Here is an 18,881-nt window from a genome sequence, read left to right as displayed (position 1 = left end):
CTTGTTAAAATACACAAATAGTGAAGGTTGACAGTTAACCTCCAAAAAAACATTTAAATTTGATCACAACGAAATCTTCCTTTTGGGATAAGGTCAATGTACAATGTCCTCAGAACATTTTAAACTGTGCTATTTGTCATTCTTGTTGCCTGCTGGTTTGCTGATTGCATGCATCACATTCACTGAGATGTTCGTGAAAGGCAGGCTCACTGAATAGAAGTCCTGGGTATACATGCAGCTGAGTTAAACATTGTAGTGTGAATATGGGTAGTACAACCAGGAGGACTCTCACAAACAGGGAGGGATTGCACCCTGTGTACAGCAGATTGCAGCAATTCATTTCACCCACTTTGGCTAAGTATTCCTATAGCTGGTAACTAGCATATTTCCTGAAACACCCTGTACTACAAATGGCTGTAACATGTACTGAAGTATATAATAAGCCGTCTTCTGTACATCATATTTATCCTGTGCATGTCATTAGTACCTCAGCTAATCTGCCAGTGAAAAGAAAACTAGGATGCATGTGATTCATGCTTGTATTATTCATCAGTGATGCATTTCTCCATACTAAATATATGCACCTCTTTCCCATACTCTGAGATTAGGTTTTTCCTTGATATAGTGTAAATATCAGTATAGTGAAACTATTTAATTTTTTATCTCTAGCTGCTAATCTGAAAATGTAATTTAAAAAAAATATTTTTGGCTGTACAATCAATCTTGGTCATAAGTATTATTTCTTACAACCACATTGTAGTAACCTATAACCAGCACTTAACTTGGAAGGGTGTAAATCAGTGTTCTAATTAGGATATTAATTTCCTTTGTGGGTTGGACCCAGAGGTTGCAGTCAGGATAAGGCCCTTGTGTGCTGCGCTGTACACACATACTGGAATGAAATGACCCCACAGCGTATCGCTTCCTGTTAAATTCCTGAAAACAATTGTTGAATGTCCATAAGGAGATGATTTTGACCATCCCAATGGTCTATCGAGTGTCTAACAACTTTACAGAAGATGTGGGTTTACTTTGTGGGTCTAACAGCATGGAATGGCAGGGATTAGCAGTGATGCTGAGACAGAGATGAGATTAATCACCATTCTGGTCTGGTTGGGGTTTTGAGTGACAATCTTATTTTCCACTTAGAAGCAGTAGTGGCCACAAAGGATCGAATGTTGAAATGGGGGCAGATATCTTCAGGTATCCAATGGGAACAGAGGGCCTCCTTTAAAAAATAAATAATAAAAAAGTTCTTCCTTAGATTTTGTGTTTTGGGTGCCAGCATGCACGCAGTCTTTTGCTTCCTCTACAGGTAGCTGGCTTTGTAAGGACATGCATGCTAACTAAGGTCTTAGCTTGTATGCCTACTTCTCAAGTGCCATTTAAAGGGTATGTAATACCAGATGACCCATAACAATACAATACAGATCAATACAGATGAATTGTAACAACTCCTCTGATACAGTTGCCTAACTCTTCCCGTTATTAAAACTTTTCTGGCAGTTTTTTTGAGCTGCTCTAATGTCGTCTTGGTTTGCAGCAGGGATTTGAAATCTGCCAAGGGATGGCCCTGTGGTCAAAGGGGTGCCTTTTGCTGCTTGGCAAAAATCCACTAAGGGATTGGATAAAATGAGCTTTGAAGGATAGTAAACTGTTTAGGGCCAATCCTGGCGGGCTAGCCTGCCTTTCTTGAGTGTCTTTAATGCTGTAGGGACAAGGTGGGTGCCTGTTTAATATTTAATGCTGAACAAAATTCCCACTCCTGGTTTCTACTCCCCACATTTTCTTGTGGTCACATGTGCATACAACAAAACCTCTGGCTGGGGACACACCCCTGCTCTTCCTTCTCCTGCTGCTGACATGGCCTCTTCCTTGTCGATCTCAATATCTTTTGATTTAAGGCCTGAACTCTTTGACCGCATTCCCTCTCCCATAACTAGATGGGAATGGGAGGCCCAAAACTTCTGTTGTAACCTGGGGTTCCCCCCCCCCCCATTCATATATATATTTGATTCCCGCACCTTCTGAAACTCTGAAGTGGGTCATGACCTAGAAAAGGTCCTAGAAAAGTGGGTCATGACCTAGAAAAACTGACTTAAATGAAGATACACTTGGCTGGGAGCAAGTGAGGTTCTAGAGTGATGTTCTTCTTTGAGTGATAGTTCATGTGTATTCCACAATAGGTGTGCATGCTCGCCACGTGCACTGGCGCTGGAAGTTTTTCCCCTAGCAGTACCCAAAGGGGAGTGCCCCTAGCGATCCCTGGAGTGGAGCCTACATGGCACTGTATAAGGGGCACTGCGCACTCCCCCTACCTTCAGTTCCTTCTTGCTGCCAGTGAAGGTGCTTTGGAACTGCTCTGCTCCAGCTTGTCTGCAGCTTTCCTCTAGAACTCTTCGTTCGTTCATTCGTTGTAGCACTTGTAGTTGAAGGAGTCAGATTAGTTTAGTTTAGTGCACCCGGGTCCGGGCTTTAAGTTTTGTGACACTTGTAGGTGGCCGATGCCAGTGAGTGATCTGCATGCAGATTGTTTGCGCTGTCTGGGGGAAACCCATCTCAGTGATCGCTGGAAGATTTGCAGATCTTTCAAGCCTTGGACCAAGAGAGAAAGGGACATTCGGCTCGGGGCTATCTTGATGGAGTCGGCATTAACCAACTCCAGTGCGCCGCTCCGAGTCAGCACTAGTTACGGTGTCGGTGCACGGCAACCCCTCGGTGCCATCTACCAGTCTGCACCACTCCCCATCAGTGGGGCATGCCAAGAAGGCTAAGAAGAGGCCTTCTCCGCTGCGGCACCAGAGCAAGACCAGGGGAGAGGCTAAACCCATGTTGGGCAGTCCTTGGTCCCCATCGGCCTCCAGGCCTCCAACTCAGGTTGAGCGGAGTAGCCCAGCCCATTTGGAGCAGGCTTCCCCAGATGTCCAGATGCCCTCCACGCCGGAGGCCCTGCAAGCGGTCCAGGACATTATGTCCCTGCCAGTACCATGGGGACCACCAACTCTGGCTCCCCGGTCCAGAGGCAAGCCACCACTGGGATCTCTACAGTCGCCCCTGCTCGGTACTGTTTGCGGTAGAGGGAATGTTCCCGACGCTGTTCGCTGCTCAGCGACCGCCCCGTGCGTAGTCCACGCCGGTCATCCAGGTTGTCTGGCTGGGTTCTGACTAACAGGGGCTCCAGGCACCGCTCTGCCTCGAGGAGCGGGCCCCGTTGAGACTGAGACAAATGGCACCAAAATCCCTCATCTCCGAGGGGCTGCTGTAGCCAGTCGCTACACAAACATCGACTCTGTTCCCATTCATCGTCTCGCTCTAGGACCCCACCATGGCACCGCTCCTGCAGTCCTGGGCATCGATCACCGGCACCTCGCTGTCACGGATCCGCCCACTGGAGCCGATCGTGGAGCAGCTTCTACCTGCGGTACCGTTCCTCCATGTTGGGATTGCGGTCTCATGGTCGGCACCGTTCCCAACGACGACTCTCCTCCTGGTCCAGTGACAGGGACAGCGACAGGTCGTATGCCATCCCGGCCTCCCTTCATAGCCGTCAATCGATAGGACAGGCCAGTCAGGCTGAACAGCCTGCTCCGCCAGTACCAGAGCATGTGCAGTGGCACCGGGCTCCTTGGCTGGCACCATGGTACCAATGGGCCCCGTGGCCCCGACGCAGCCCCTGGTCGGGGCTCGCTCAGTGGCCGGAGCCTTGGAACAGCCGTTGACCTCTCTCTCGCAGCCTCCTTGGAAGGAGTCAGTGGGATGTGCATCTTCGCATCCATGACCAGAAGGCTACCAAGTGGTGGGACCCCCGGTTCCGGTGGGTACGCAGAGTACTGCGCCTGCCTCCTCACCCTCCCCTGATTAGGCGATTATGGCCCCTCATCCCTCTGTCCCTCAGGAGGACTCTAAAGCCCACCAGGAACTACTGAAAAGGGTGGCATCAAGCCTCAACCTTCAGGCCGAGGAGGTTGGAGGAACCCTCAGACTCCCTCTTCAGTGTCCTGTCAGCCTCGGTACTGGGCAGAGTGGCTCTCCCACTCCCCGAAGGGTTGGCAAAAATTTCAAACGCCTTGTGGCAAACCCTGGCTTCCTTGCCTCCCATCTCTAACAGGGCTGAACGGAAGTACTTTGTGCCCGCCAAGGGGTATGAATACCTGTACACCCAGCCTGCCCCCAACTCCCCGGTGGTCAAGTCGGTCAACCACAGGGAGCTTGACTTATTTGGGGGAGGGGTTTATTTGTCCTTGAGCTTCCAGTTAAGGGTGGCGAACCATCAGGCTCTCCTGGGTCGGTATGAGTTCAATTTGTGGGGCGCTCTACCCAAATTGGAGGACTCCCTCCAGAAGCGTGATGGGAAGGAGTTCAAAGCTCTGGTGGAGGAGGGTACGACGGCTGCCAGGGCAACCCTATAGGCAGTGTCAGATGCAGTAGATACAGCTGCATGGTCTATGGCTTCTGCGGTGTCCATGAGGAAGCTCCTTGTGGCTTCTGCTGTCTAGGCTGTCCAGTGAGGTGCAGAACTCCTTGCAGGACCTCCCATTTCATGGCAAGGCCCTGTTTGCGGAACAGATGGACATAAAGCTGCACAGCCTGAAAGATTCCCACACTATGCTTAAGACACTTGGCCTCTGTTCCAGCTCCAGCTAGACCTAAGTTTAAGCCACAGCAGGTTCCCACCCAGGCCATCCACTCTAAATACTCTAAATACTTGTAAAAAGTCGCAGGACTATAAGAAACACCCACAGAGGCAGTCCCGGTCTGCCCCACAGCCTGGGTCTTCCAAGGGTAAACAGGCGGGGAAACGTCAGTTTTGACGGGATGTCCGGGGGCGACCTACCAGTTCACACCAGGGATCCACGCGTAATAAAGCTTCCCTTCTCCAACCGGTTGTGTGCTTTCCTCCCAGAGTGGTTGCGGCTGACCTTGAACCGGTGGGTCCTCAACACCATCTCCTGGGGCTACGCCCTCCTATTTACCTCTACCCCGTCCAACCACCCTCCACCCCTATCCCTCCTGGGTATAGAGTTTATCGGGGCGGTCCTGGACGCGATGCTGGCCAGGGCCTCCCTCCCACTGGACAGATTCGAGACCCTGAAAGGGCTTGTCGACAGTCACAAAATTTCATGTGTCTCCAGCTCCTGGGTCGCATGTCGGCATGCACATATGTGGTTCACCACGCCAGACTCAGGAAGAGGCCCCTCCAGCTCTGGTTGGCTTTAGTGTTCTCCCAGGCCAGAGACAGGATGGACAAGGTCCTCACTGTGCCCGAGCCGGTGATCGCCTCCCTACACGGATGGTCCTCCCCGGGGAACATGCTCCGCCGGGTCCCGTTCAGGGGCAGGCCCCCGTCAGTGGAGCTGGTGTCCAATGCTTCGGACCTGGGGTGGGGAGCCCATGTGGGGGATGTTCAGACCCAAGGTCTGTGGTCTGCGCAAGACCTTGCCCTTCATATAAATGTTAAGGAACTCAGGGTGGTCCGGCTGGCATGTGTGGCCTTCCTGTCATACCTGGAGAGCAGAGTGGTCAGAGTTCTCACGGACAACACGGCCTTGATGTTTTACATCAACAGGCAAGGCGGGGCCCGCTCCTCTGCCAGGAAGCCCTCAGGCTGTGGGACTTCTGTATAGCCCATGATATTTGCATACAGTCCTGCCACCTACTGGATGCCCAGAACTCACGGCCTAAGCCGAGACTTCGCCTCTCAGCACGAGTGGTCTCTACACGCAGAGGGGATGCACAGATTTTTCCAAGAGTGGAGAACTCCCCAGGTGGACCTGTTCGCAACTTGGCAGAACCGCCAGTGTCCCCAGTTCTGCCCCGGGGGGTGGCTGGGAATGGGCGTTATCTCCTATGCCTTCCTCGTATCCTGGTCAGGCCAGCTTTTCTATGCCTTCTCCCTGATCCTGCTGATCAGCAAGGTCCTGGAAAAGATAAAGACGGACAGGGCCCGGGTCCTCCTGATTGCCCCGGCGTGGCCCAGGTAACATTGGTACTGGACCCTCACGAGCCTGGTGGTCACTCCGCCATGGCCAGGACCAGGGTCACTTCCTACACCTCACGGCATGGCTGCTCAATGGTTATGCTGGGAGGAAAGGGCATGCTCAGAAGGGGTTCAGTGCGTCCTCTTGGAAAGCAGGTGACCCTCCACACGTCGAGCCTACTTTGCAAAGTGATCTTGGTTTTCCCAATGGGCGACTGAGCAGGGCGTTTCCCCTGTGGCTGGCCCAATCCAGCTCATTTTAGACTATCTCCTTTACCTTAGAGCCCAAGGCCTGGCGCCCTCATCGGTCAAGGTGCACTTGGCAGCCATATCGGCCTTCTACCCGCTGGTACAGGGGCACACGGTATTCTCCCATGCTATGACTGGCCGATTCCTTAAGGAATTGGATAGTCTCTTCCCATATGTTAGGCCCCCAGTCCGTCAGTGGGACCTGAACTTGGTGCTGGCCTGGCTGACGGGTCCCCTCTTTGAGCCATTAGCTACATGCTCTTGGTCGCACCTCTCATGGAAGGTAGCCTTCCTGGTGGTGGTCACATCTGCTAGACGGGTCTCGGAACTCAGGGCCCTGACCTCCGAGCCCCCATACACGATGTTCCATAAAGATAAGGTCCAGCTCTGCCCACATCCTCCCTCCCTCCCGAAGGTGGTCTCTGCTTACCACATGGGTCACAACATTTTCCTGCCAGGCCTCTGCCCCATGCACCCAGTGAGAAGTGTCGCCTCCACACACTGGATGTGAGACAGGCTCTGGCCTTTTACCTGGAGCGGACTAAGCCATTCAGGAAGTCTTTGCAGTTGTTTATTGCCTTGGCAGAACACATGAGGGGTCAGCCGATCTCCACTCAGCAGCTCTCCAAATGGAATCACCTCTTGCATCCATACCTGTTATGATCTGGTGGGAATCCCTCCGCCATCGATTGTGAGGGCACACTCAACTAGGGTGCAAGCCTCGTCGGCTGCCTTTTCAGCCCATGTCCCCATTCAGGACGTTTGCAGGGATGCCACATGGTCTTCAGTTCACACATTCACCTCACATTGTGTGATTGTCTCCCGGACGCTGGGTTCGGCAGGGCTGTGCTCTGTCCCGAGAGTTTGTGAACTCCTACCCACCTCCAACAGATATAGCTTGGAATCACCTATTGTGGAATAAACATGAGCAATCACGCGAAGAAGACAGTTACCTTTTTGTAACTGATGTTCTTCGAGATGTGTTGCTCATGTCTATTCCACATCCTGCCCTCTTTCCCCTCTGTTGGAGTTGTCTGGCAAGAAGGAACTGAGGGTGGGGGGAACACGCAGCTCTCCTTATACTACGCCATGGAGGTGCCACTCCAGGGGTGGATGGGGTGCTCCCATACAGGTACTGCTAAGGGAAAGGCTTCCGGCACCAGTGCACGTGGCGAGCATGCACATCTATTGTGGAATAGACATGAGCAACACATCTTGAAGAACACCAGTTACGGAAAAGGTAACTGTCTTTTCCTTGCTGACTGTTGTTGGTGTTAATTTTGAACGCTTCACAAACTTTATTAAGAGCAAAGCCTCATACTCCCCTGAGATTACACAAGGTCACTTCTGACAGAACTGGGAAGAGACCTGTTATCTCCTACATAGTTGAACACAGTCTCACTTGCATCTGATGAAGTGAGCTGTAGCTCACGAAAGCTTATGCTCAAATAAATGGGTTAGTCTCTAAGGTGCCACAAGTACTCCTTTTCTTTTTGCGAAGACAGACTAACACGGCTGTTACTTTGAAGTCTCACTTGCTTAACCATGCTGCCTCCCAGAAGCTGCCATATCTGCATTTGGCTGTGCTGTCTGTAAAATGGGGCAGCTCTTGCATGTATAACCCACTGCCTTCAATGTGGTGTTCATTGTCCTTCAGTGGCTGTTCCATAGAGGATAACAACCTACTCCTGCTGACAGCTACTGAAGTTACTCTATTAGCTCAGGTGCAGAAGGTCCAGAGTTCAAACCTTGTTGATAATTGGGCTACGGTGTTAGTTGCGCAAAATAGAATGTTTTTTCTTTTTAAAAACCTACAAAAATCTACATTGGATTGTTAAAGCAAAATCAAGCACTCAGCAGTTAGTAAATGTCAGAATTAAACCTGCTATTGTGCATATGCAGTAGCACATTCCTCCATGCTCTCCTCTCTTCTCCCTGCCTCATTCAGTGCTTGGCATGACAACCCAGGTGTGCCTGTGTACTGTAAATGGATTGTATTTTAGAATGTGGTTTAATTATTCTTCTAGATGCCATGGGTTGGGATTTCCTCCTGCAGTGCTAACGCCCTCTTTGACCTGATTTTCCCCAGAGGGTGTGGACCTGCTTACTCAGACCTGCACAATGACTGGGTGTGTTTCAGTGGTGCCAGGGTCCCATCTGAGCCTGATCTATTGAAAGGCGCAAAAACATCTTCCGAATGGAAACTCTGTTCTGTTGGTCAGACTTGAATTCCTTCAGACTATTTGTTCTCTCCTAGTTTTCAGCCATTACTTTGTTGTAACTATTTATTTTATTTTCCCTAATGGGAATTAACACAGCGATCCAGAGCAGCCCTGCAGAGGTACCTGTTCTACTGCAACCGCTATATGAACCACATGCAGAGCCTGCGCTTTGAGCACAAACTCTATGCTCAGGTGAAGCAGAAAATGGAGGAGATGCAGCAGCACAACATGTCGTGGATCGAGGTGCAGTTCCTGAAGAAAGCAGTTGACGTCCTCTGCCAGTGTCGTGCCACACTCATGTACACTTATGTCTTTGCCTTCTACCTCAAAAAGAATAATCAGTCCATTATCTTCGAGGTAGGGAAAATACACTTTGTGCTCCTTACTCCCAGCAAGCAACACTACTACCATGGGGGGGACTTGATCCATGGAAAGGAGTTACTCAGAGGCCATACAGATGTGGGTTTATTGAGTATTCTTGAGTGCTGGTGAGGCTGTAATAATCAGAGGTCATTTAGTATCACATGAAGCATTCCCTGCTGAGGAAAGGGGAAAGTAAAGTAAACTGGCACTGTAAATCATTGTCTAACTGCAGTCTCATGCTATACAGTAATCACTGTATTATGAGACCTACAAAAAGCAAGTTTTAGGTTTGATCTGTTGAAAGTGTCACCTAGATCTTCGCTTTAACATTGTTTATCTATCCAATATTGCTTGGTTTCAGGGCAGTAGCAGTAAAATAGTGGTCAAAAGCCAAAACAGTCCCTGAGTCTATGCTACATAGATAGAAGCAGTGGTGGCTGTTAACTTAAAACCATACACCATTATTCATGCAGGACCTAAGCAAAATGCTGTATGGCCCTACAGTCCGTGGAAGGAGCGTAAAGACCAATATTCAAAGCTGTGCTTTGTCATTGATTATGGACTTATCAGCAAAGAGGATATTAGCGTTGAGCGGAATTAGATGTATAAAGGATGGGAGGGGGGAGATTCTGCTTGCCCTGCAAGAAAAACCAAACCAGGAAACAAGCATTATGTCAAAAAATGTAAAGGAAATTTTGAATATCTGTAGTAACTTTTGGTTGAATTGTGAAATGAATTCTCCTTCTCACCTCTGATCTGTAGAGGGGCACTCTCTGAAGTGTTATCCAATCTAATTGTCTCTACCTGTTTCTCGTTTAGGTCAGGATTTCTAGACTATTTGAAGAAGTGTCTACAAAAAACTGGTCTCTTTGTCTTTGCAGAATAACCAAGCAGACTTAGAGAATGCTACGGAGGTGCTTTCTGGGTACCTGGAGAGAGATATATCCCAAGATTCGCTGCAAGACATAAAGCAGAAAGTACAAGATAAGTACAGGTACACTTTGAAATGAGTGTGTGTCCTATATTGCACAGACCCTGACATCATCCCTCTGTAGGTCACTTTTGGTTTGGTAGGTAAGAGCCTGTGGAGAGTGCATGTGTAACAACCAGGCCGCAAGTTTCTCCCAGACCTTATCCCTTCCGAGAGTCTCTCGTTGGCCTTCTGCCCTGTTTCTTGATCAGCAGCCAATCTCTTACCAGCAGCTAATCAAGCAGCAGAAGGCTGATCTCTTGCACACACACAAACCAAGCAAGCATTAGCAATGCGGGATTCCTAGTGAAGACAGGCTGCCAGCACAGTTTACAGCATAGTCATCTAGCCCTCTTGGGAGCAAGTTGAACTGACTGTGATGCTGGTGGGAAGCCCACAGCAGGACTCTCAGCACTGTTAACTCCTCTTCTGTTGAGCAGTGGTGGGAAACTTTCAGAGTGTTCCTAGTGTAGATAAGGCTCCTCTGTAAAGTGTGGTTGCCTTTGGACCATGCAGTTTTTGCAAGGAAGGAGGCTCTGAAAAAGATCAAGGAAGATTCATATGTAGTGAAGGGAGAGGGATGAGTTGGTTTAATGTTGTTTTCCAATAATTTTGCCCTGAGATGAGTCAACCAAAATGTTTTTGTAGTTGGGCAGCTAGACTCCATTGCATCTTTTCTCTCCCTGACTGTAAGCTAACCAATGAATAGGATCATAGAATATCAGTGTTGGAAGGGACCTCAGGAGGTCATCTAATCCAACCCCCTGCTCAAAGCAGGACCAATCCCCAATATTTGCCCCAGATCCCTAAATGGCCCCCTCAAGGATTGAACTCACAACCTTGGGTTTAGCAGGCCAATGCTCAAACCACTGAGCTATTCCTCCCCCTCAAGGCTATAGTGAGAGAAGAGCAACATGCAAGAAAAGGGGGAGAGTCATGTACTCCCTCACTACTGCCTCTTAGAGAGATGGGGCTTAAAGGGCACATTATCCCACTGCTCCTGAAAGTCCTTGGGAAGTGCTCCTACAATATGGAAAAATAAAAACTGTAAACATAGATGGGTTACAGTATTATGGGCTTCAGTTCTAAGGCAACAGGCCAGAGTTACTAAATGTCTGATACATCTAGCAGGAAAAGCAAGCCACTGCACAAGTAAAAGGAATTCTACTGACTAGGAAGTTTCCCCTGTGAATATAAATACTAATGATCGTATGATGGAGGTTCCGCCCATTCCTGTAGTGGCTGGCAGCACTACTAGAATGGAACATTTCCGTTGGACTCTGGTTTTGAGTAGTTTTTAACTTGTTCTGTCATTAGGCTGTTTACTTTGGCTCTGATGCAGTTGCTCTTAAAATTTATTCTGTTATCAACTATCCAAAACAGACAGGCAAATTAAGACTAAACATGGTCTGGTTTGCCTGAAAACACAGCATCCAAACCTGCCTTTATATTTCTGGGGAGACCGTGTGGCCTTCCAAGCACGCACAGGTCCTTGATTAACCAGATACTACCTTAATCGTGCAGCTTTAAAGAATTCTTTGGGGAATTCCAATGAATGTCCACCTTGTTCATTCAGCTCTAGCTGTTTTTGTCCTATCAGCTTGTGATGCCCATGACATTTCTGGAAAACAGGAGTTAGAAAAAGCCAGCAAAATAACCGAAGATTGGAAAGCAATTACTGTGCATGTTCCATTATCACATGTTCCATTAAATCAGTGGGACTTTGTGCTATGATTTACATTCCAACAGCTGATACCAATGGGAAGAACTAGAATAGGTTCATTCAAATAAATCTGTCAGCTGGATCAGATGCTGAGTGTTAATGTTAAGGCTGTAATTTAAAGCAAGACAATTCTGAGTGCTGCTGCTCTGTGGCTTTCCCTCTTGTTCCTAGGTATGGTAGCATATGTAATCAAGGATTGTTGGCTCTTTGAAGATTCCTGCAATAGACCTACGAGACAACTTTTTTCCCCTCTGCTAATGTGTATCTTGCCTTAGCTAGGGCGACAGGTATTTTGCTTTTGCGGAGCAGAAGACTCAGCTGTGAGAGCCCTTCAGATGACACTGACAGACAAATGTGCCTGGAAACTGAACTTGCAGCCCTTGTCACATGCCTCTCTACCCTCAGTGGGAGCCTTTAACTCATGAGTTGGTTCCTAAATTCTAGCTTTTCATACTGCAGCTCAACATTTTTGTGCAGCTGAATGGATTTGGCTCAGCTAATTGTTTTTCTGCTGGTGGTATTCCACCTGTGCTGTCAAGCTGCACTGATTAGCCATGGAATTAGTGACATGGTCATACCTGCTGTACTGGGAAGCAAGTAATGGAGTAAAGGTTTTTTTGTCCCTAACATGCAAGTGGGAGGGGGGCAGAGGGCAAAACTTGGCATAGCCAGTAAAAAGGGATTATCTCTAGAAATGTGTCAATAAGTAGCATTAAAGGGACATGTGTTAATGTCATAGAATCATAGAATCATAGAATTTTGATACTAAACTGGGAGGAGTGGTAGATACGCTGGAGGGGAGGGATAGGATACAGAAGGACCTAGACAAATTGGAGGATTGGGCCAAAAGAAATCTGATGAGGTTCAATAAGGATAAGTGCAGGGTCCTGCACTTAGGACGGAAGAACCCAATGCACAGCTACAGACTAGGGACCGAATGGCTAGGCAGCAGTTCTGCAGAAAAGGACCTAGGGGTGACAGTGGACGAGAAGCTGGATATGAGTCAGCAGTGTGCCCTTGTTGCCAAGAAGGCCAATGGCATTTTGGGATGTATAAGTAGGGGCATAGCGAGCAGATCGAGGGACGTGATCGTTCCCCTCTATTCGACATTGGTGAGGCCTCATCTGGAGTACTGTGTCCAGTTTTGGGCCCCACACTTCAAGAAGGATGTGGATAAATTGGAGAGAGTCTAGCGAAGGGCAACGAAAATGATTAGGGGACTGGAACACATGAGTTATGAGGAGAGGCTGAGGGAGCTGGGATTGTTTAGCCTGCAGAAGAGAAGAATGAGGGGGGATTTGATAGCTGCTTTCAACTACCTGAAAGGGGGTTCCAAAGAGGATGGCTCTAGACTGTTCTCAATGGTAGCAGATGACAGAACGAGGAGTAATGGTCTCAAGTTGCAGTGGGGGAGGTTTAGATTGGATATTAGGAAAAACTTTTTCACTAAGAGGGTGGTGAATCACTGGAATGCGTTACCTAGGGAGGTGGTAGAATCTCCTTCCTTAGAGGTTTTTAAGGTCAGGCTTGACAAAGCCCTGGCTGGGATGATTTAACTGGGAATTGGTCCTGCTTTGAGCAGGGGGTTGGACTAGATGACCTTCTGGGGTCCCTTCCAACCCTGATATTCTATGATTCTATGACACTGAAGACTTATTTCTTATCTTTCTAGTTGGCTACTACATCTGAAATGAACATGATTCCTTCTGATTCATTGCTTTGCCCCAATGCCATTGATATTGGTAGGAGTGTACCTAGCTCTGGGATCGGTGTTAACTGCTGCTTCACCAACAGGGAAAACATCCTGTTTTGAATGTGTGCAGATTGGAGAGTCTTTTTAAGACATAGTGTGTAAACTTTTCAGGCACATGTGGTTGTGATTCCTAGGACAGACTCTTGGTCCAGCTAGGGTAACCAGCCATTGCTTTGTCTTTATTGCTTCCATCTTTACTGTTTTGGAGCTGAACAAAATTGGACCCTGTCTTTGTGTTATATTGGCTTTTCTCGTCTGTCATTGTAACGTGGTCCAGTGGCTAGGGCACCATGCTGAGTCAGCAGAACTTGGCTTCTGTTTCCAGCTCTGCCACTAACCTGTGCTGTGCTTGTAGGTATGCCACAACCCCTCCATGTGTCCATCTTTCAGCTTGTAAAATAGGGATAATGCTGAGCTAGCTTTGCAAATGACTTCCTTCTCTGCAGATCAAAGCACTATATTACGCATGTTTATAATGTGTACCTCACAGACATCTTGATTGACTCCCAGGCCTTGTCAAACCATGTCAAAGCATGACAGTCACTTGTGTACATGCAGTTCCTAACCAGCATCTCAATGTGCTCTCCCCCTTTGCTGCAGATACTGCGAGAGTCGACGAAGGGTTTTGTTGCAGCATGTGCATGAAGGCTATGAGAAGGACCTGTGGGAGTACATTGAGGACTGAGACTGGCCCTGCATAAAATGAACTCTGAAAACTTTTACCATCTAGAGTGCTCATGCAATTAAAACAAAACACACACAAAAAGAGGCACTATGCCTATTACACCGCTGGGTCTGTAGTACCGGGATTCTGTTTTGCTAACAGAAAATTTAAGTAAATTATATTGTAATAAAAAAGGTAGATAAACCATTGTACAACAGTATTCTAGGCGGCCAATAAGAGTGTGACAGACGCACTAAAAAAACCCTCCAACTTTAACTTGTAACGTAGCTTCATTCTCCAAGCCGACTCCTTTTTTTCTTTTTCTTTTTTTCCTGTGTGTAGTACAGATGAAATTTAAACCAGTTTCTTGACACCGCTTTTCATGTCCAAACCAGCCATTTTGATGTACTTTGGTAAGGGGTTCTCCCTCTCCCCCCTCCTCTCACACACCCAAGTTCATGAATGAATGTTGATTGGCTCATTGTAAAGATGATTCTCGGGGAGGGGAGGAGGGGGGTACACAGCAAGGAAAAAACTTTGTATATGACTTTTAAAACAAAAAGAGGACAACACAGTATTTTTCAAAATTGTATATAGCGCATATGCATGGACAAAGAGCAAGCGTGGCACGTGTTTGCATAATGTTTAATTACAAAAAAAATATTTATTCTTTAAAAATCTTCAAGATTATGTCTATTTGCTGTGCATTTTCTTTGTTTGCTTTTTTTTAGCCCTGGGATTGGGGTGGGGGAAGCGTGTGCTGGTGTAGTGACTCTTTTGAAGGCTTTTATCTGAAAAGTTGAGTTTTTCCTCTTCCTGCATCTTTGATTCCCTGGCCTCCATGGTTTGTGTGTCCATTGCTGGCAACGGAACCACCCCTTCAAATTTCCAGCTCCTAATGCAAACTGATTAACTTGGTGTGCATTTCATTAGAGATGAATGTATGTTATGATTCAGGATGCTGTCTTTTTCACCCAGAATGTTACCAAAATCAGACCTAGCCATTCCCATGCACCCAGGACATGCGCTCTGAACCTGGCTGATGTTCAAATCCATGGGAAGTGTGTGTTAGGAATTTTTCTTTTGATGGAGGAAAAGGGGGATTCTCTCTTACGCCACTTCTTAAAGAGCATTGAAAGAATTCAACTGTGGATCTTTTCTCCCTCCCCCTTTAGCTATCAAATGGAACATTCCTTGCTGTTTTTAAGTTTCACTTACACTATTACAAATCGTGACGTTGAAAAGGAAGATGGTGGAATTGTCTGTTTGTTTTGGGCTCAGTTATTGGGCAAACTGTCCTGGCAAGTATTAAACACTCCATCTAGTGCAGTAGCAATTGAAATCATTGGGATATTTTTTCAATTAAAAGGGGTAAGAACTAATGAGTTTTAGCTACTGAGTCCATTTTTATTATTTCTGTAACAAGAGCTATGTTAAAGTACACAATTGGTGGTGGTTTTATTAAATTTACTTCTGTATAGGAATCCCTTCTGTGGTATTTTTCACCAGGCCAGTGTTCTAAAAGCTTGCTGATAACCTACCAAGTGAAGGGGGAAGGAATAAAGAGGGGTAGCTGAGGCAGTCTACAGAGAGGTCCCTAATATAAAACACCAGTTTCTGCTGAGGTGGTGTTAGCCATTTCCTTCAACTTTCTTGCCCTTGGAGAGGATGCTGCTAAATGCTGACACCTGCAGCAGGTTAACTTTGCACTTCCACTCCTGCTGTGCATCAGCTTCCCCTGAAAGGGCTTGTTTTCCTCAAGCCCTCTTGTAGAATTGCACTGAAGCAGAATGACCACATGCACCCTCACAACTTGTGTCCTGTACCCTTTTCTTTAGAAGGCTGCTCTGAGGGAAATTAATCCGAGGGTGTATGTCTGTACAGCGAAGAGCTCTGTTCTGACAGGCTGGGCACACAACAACGAGGACATCACTAAAGGACATCATCTGGCCTCACTTCTTATTAAAACTGCTCTATCCTTGCAGCTCTCTGCCACCCAAACTTTATTGATTGGCTCTTGAAAACATCAGACCCAAAATCTATATTTCAGGTTAAAAATGTAAATCAAAATGTTTCCTAAAATAGCATCTCCACCTGGAGCTAACTGAGGGGCACAAGTAGCTGTGCTGGGTGGGTGGGTGGGTGGGGGGGGGGTCCCCTGAAAAGAAATGTTCCTCAGTTAGCTGTTGAAATTTCCAGGGGTCAGGTTTTATCCTATTTGCTTACTGTCCCATCACCTGAAACCCAATGTACACATAAGAACTTCAGCTCCTAAAGATGAAGGGATTTATTGTGTTCTTAAATCTTGATCTCTGTAGACCTCATTTAAGACAACTGATTAAAACCACCATCTCCCATGTAGTGTTTAAGTTCTGCATAGGCTGTCTGTCACTGTTCACTTGCTGACCCTTTATCCCAGCTTTCAATACTCTAATTCTCCATATTTATTGAAAATTATCTTTTTCAGTAGTGCCAGCTGGGCAGAGTCCCTTGCCCAGTCTGAGACTGATCATTCACATCAGCTGGCAGGCCCTTCCCTTCTTTTAAGGGCAAATATTTGCAATTAGGATGCATGGACTGGATGCTTGACAGCAGCAATACGCAAAATTGTGAATGGGCCTCAATAAATTACACTGGGCTAACTTCATGACAGGGTCCTATGAACAGAAAGCAGAACAGCAACACTAGTAGCTTGCCTTCAGAACCCTAAATCCCCTGTAACTCACTGCCGCTCTAGTGGTTTCTATACTATCTGGATCAATGACTGTTTTAGTACAACTGTTGCATTAGAAGTTAGTTAAGAGTGCTGTAGAGCCACCCCCACAAAACACACACACACACACACTATCTTAACTGAGCTCTCAGCTGACCGGGCCCTATTAAGCACTTGCGTACGGTGAGACAATCAGATTGGTGGGTGGATTGATCCAGGACTCCTAACCTCCAATTTTCCATAGAGAGAGCACCTCATGCTGTGGAAATAACCGTTAGGCAATTTCATTGTAACTGCTGGACTGTTCCATGTTAAGGTTACAGAGGGAGAGAAAGCATTCCTAATGCTAATAAACTTTTATTTTGTTATTTCATTAGTTATTTTTGTGTTTGTCATAAATTCCTCAGGTACCTTGAGTGGTGGTGTAGGTAGGGTGCCCTATTCGTAGCTTGCCTGGGTGAGCTACTGAATGACACATCTCTATCTAAAATAGTGACCTTGACATCACAGTATATGTGTCTGGATTTTTCTTATTAAAGTGTTGTCACAGAGATCCTGGGCAATGCTCTGGAACTACTCCATACGAAGACAGGACTCTGGGGGAGCCTCCTCTCTGAGAGCAGACTGTCTCCAGGGCAAGAAGCTTACATAGCTTCGACCTTCCTGAGTCTGACCTCGGAGCATTCAGCAGCCCCTTCCACACCGTGCGCTTCCCACAGCACGTCCACCCACGTGGGGCTCCTTGGGAAGCCAGTGGGTCCTGCACCCCAATTCTGAAGTCAAACGTGACTCTCAGCCAGCCAGTAAAACAGAAGGTTTGTTAGACGATAGGAACATGGTCTAAAACAAAGCTTGTAGGTACAGAGAACAGGACCCCTCAATCAGGTCTGGCTTGGGGGGCAGGGAGGCCAGAGCCCCATCTGGGCCTCCCTCCATTTCCCCAGCCAGCTCCAAACTGAAACTCTCCCGCCCCTCCTCTGGCTTTTGTCTCTTTCCTGGGGCAGGAGGCCACCTGATCTCTTTGTTCTCCAACACCTTCAGTTGGCACCTTTGCAGAGGAGGGGCCCAGGCCATTAGTTGCCAAGAGACAGGGTGTCGGCCATTCTCTGTGCAGACAGCATCACACTGGCCCTGTAGGGCTCTGCAACAATCACACCCCCTTATCTCACCACCTAGATACTTAAGAAATGCCTAGGGGAAACTGAGGCACCCACACAGTATTCAGAGAAAACGTTAAGAACATTCCTACTTCATCACAAGTGTCCACTCAGATACTGATGTCAGTCCCATGGCTGAGTTGTCCAGTACAATTAAGTTTCTTAACATCCATATATTATAAACATACTACCAGTCACAGAGATGGTGGCAGCCCATAAAATCAGTAGTGCCGGTCTCCTTGAAACCCGCATGTGCGGAAAGAGGCATGTGTGTGTCAGAGCTGGGTGGCTTCCTCCAACAGTTAGAGCAAAACAGGAACAAATTGCACTGTCATTCTAGAAACGGGCCTTTTTTAGCCTCCAGTAGTTGGAGAAGCTTGCAGTTGATTAGCCTTCCTGGTGATTGACGTTTGACATCTGGCTGCAAAGAGCCATGGCATTCATACTACAGATTTCAATAATAATGCTGTTTAGCCTCTGCATCCAAAGCTGGAGTTCTTGTATTTACATGAAATGCCAGTGTCTGGGTATCATCCTCCCCTCTTATGAATTGACTACTGATTTTTCATTTGTCTCTACTTTACTTGGGGTAGGGGAAATGGTGTAATGACTTCTGAGTTCAAAAGAATAAACAATTAGATGGGGAAATGGGATTCATTCTTTTATAAGAGCTTAAAGCAATGAAAACTTTGGGGTGAGGTAATTAACCCTTTTTTCAAAAATGTTTTAAATTAAGAAAATTTGAATGTTAAATGTCATCATTTCAGAATTTAAAAATCCTATGTCCCTAGTTGGTTGAAAACATCACAAAAATTCCCTGTGTGCTTTTGTGATATACTGTTCTCTGTCTGAAAGACCCACCTTCGGTAAGCTCCAAAAGGAGAGAGCAATGGAATCACTGCCCTGCCAGAACATGTGAACCCCTCTCTCCCAAGGTAAACCATACAATAAGAATACACAAGCCATTTAAACGAGCTTGCTGGGGCCACTTAGCTTTTAACACTACTAGAGTATCACTAGTTAGCCAACTTGAGCCCACTCACTGTGGGTTTTTGGTTTTAATGGCTTTCAATTTTGTCTCAGTCCAGGT

At 47.1% G+C, this 18,881-nt stretch overlaps 1 protein-coding gene across 2 annotated transcripts in view; it reads left to right on the top strand.

Moving 5' to 3' along the window:
- ARIH1 (ariadne RBR E3 ubiquitin protein ligase 1) overlaps window positions 1-15,312 on the top strand; it is a 114,095-nt gene extending 98,783 nt beyond the window's left edge. Inside the window, exons 12-14 of one of the 2 annotated variants that reach the window (XM_073363118.2) lie at window positions 8,534-8,805; window positions 9,693-9,805; window positions 13,858-15,312. In XM_073363118.2, the coding sequence (XP_073219219.1) occupies window positions 8,534-8,805; window positions 9,693-9,805; window positions 13,858-13,942 (470 nt within the window). In that variant the 3' untranslated portion in view covers window positions 13,943-15,312. The remainder of the gene's footprint in view (window positions 1-8,533; window positions 8,806-9,692; window positions 9,806-13,857) is intronic. The other variant, XM_073363119.2, reaches the window with a different exon arrangement.
- Window positions 15,313-18,881: the final 3,569 nt, after the last annotated feature.

Source organism: Lepidochelys kempii, chromosome 10 (genome assembly GCF_965140285.1).
Source record: "Lepidochelys kempii isolate rLepKem1 chromosome 10, rLepKem1.hap1, whole genome shotgun sequence".
Taxonomy (NCBI): Eukaryota; Metazoa; Chordata; order Testudines; family Cheloniidae; genus Lepidochelys; species Lepidochelys kempii.
This window is presented reverse-complemented; position numbering and strand designations above follow the sequence as displayed.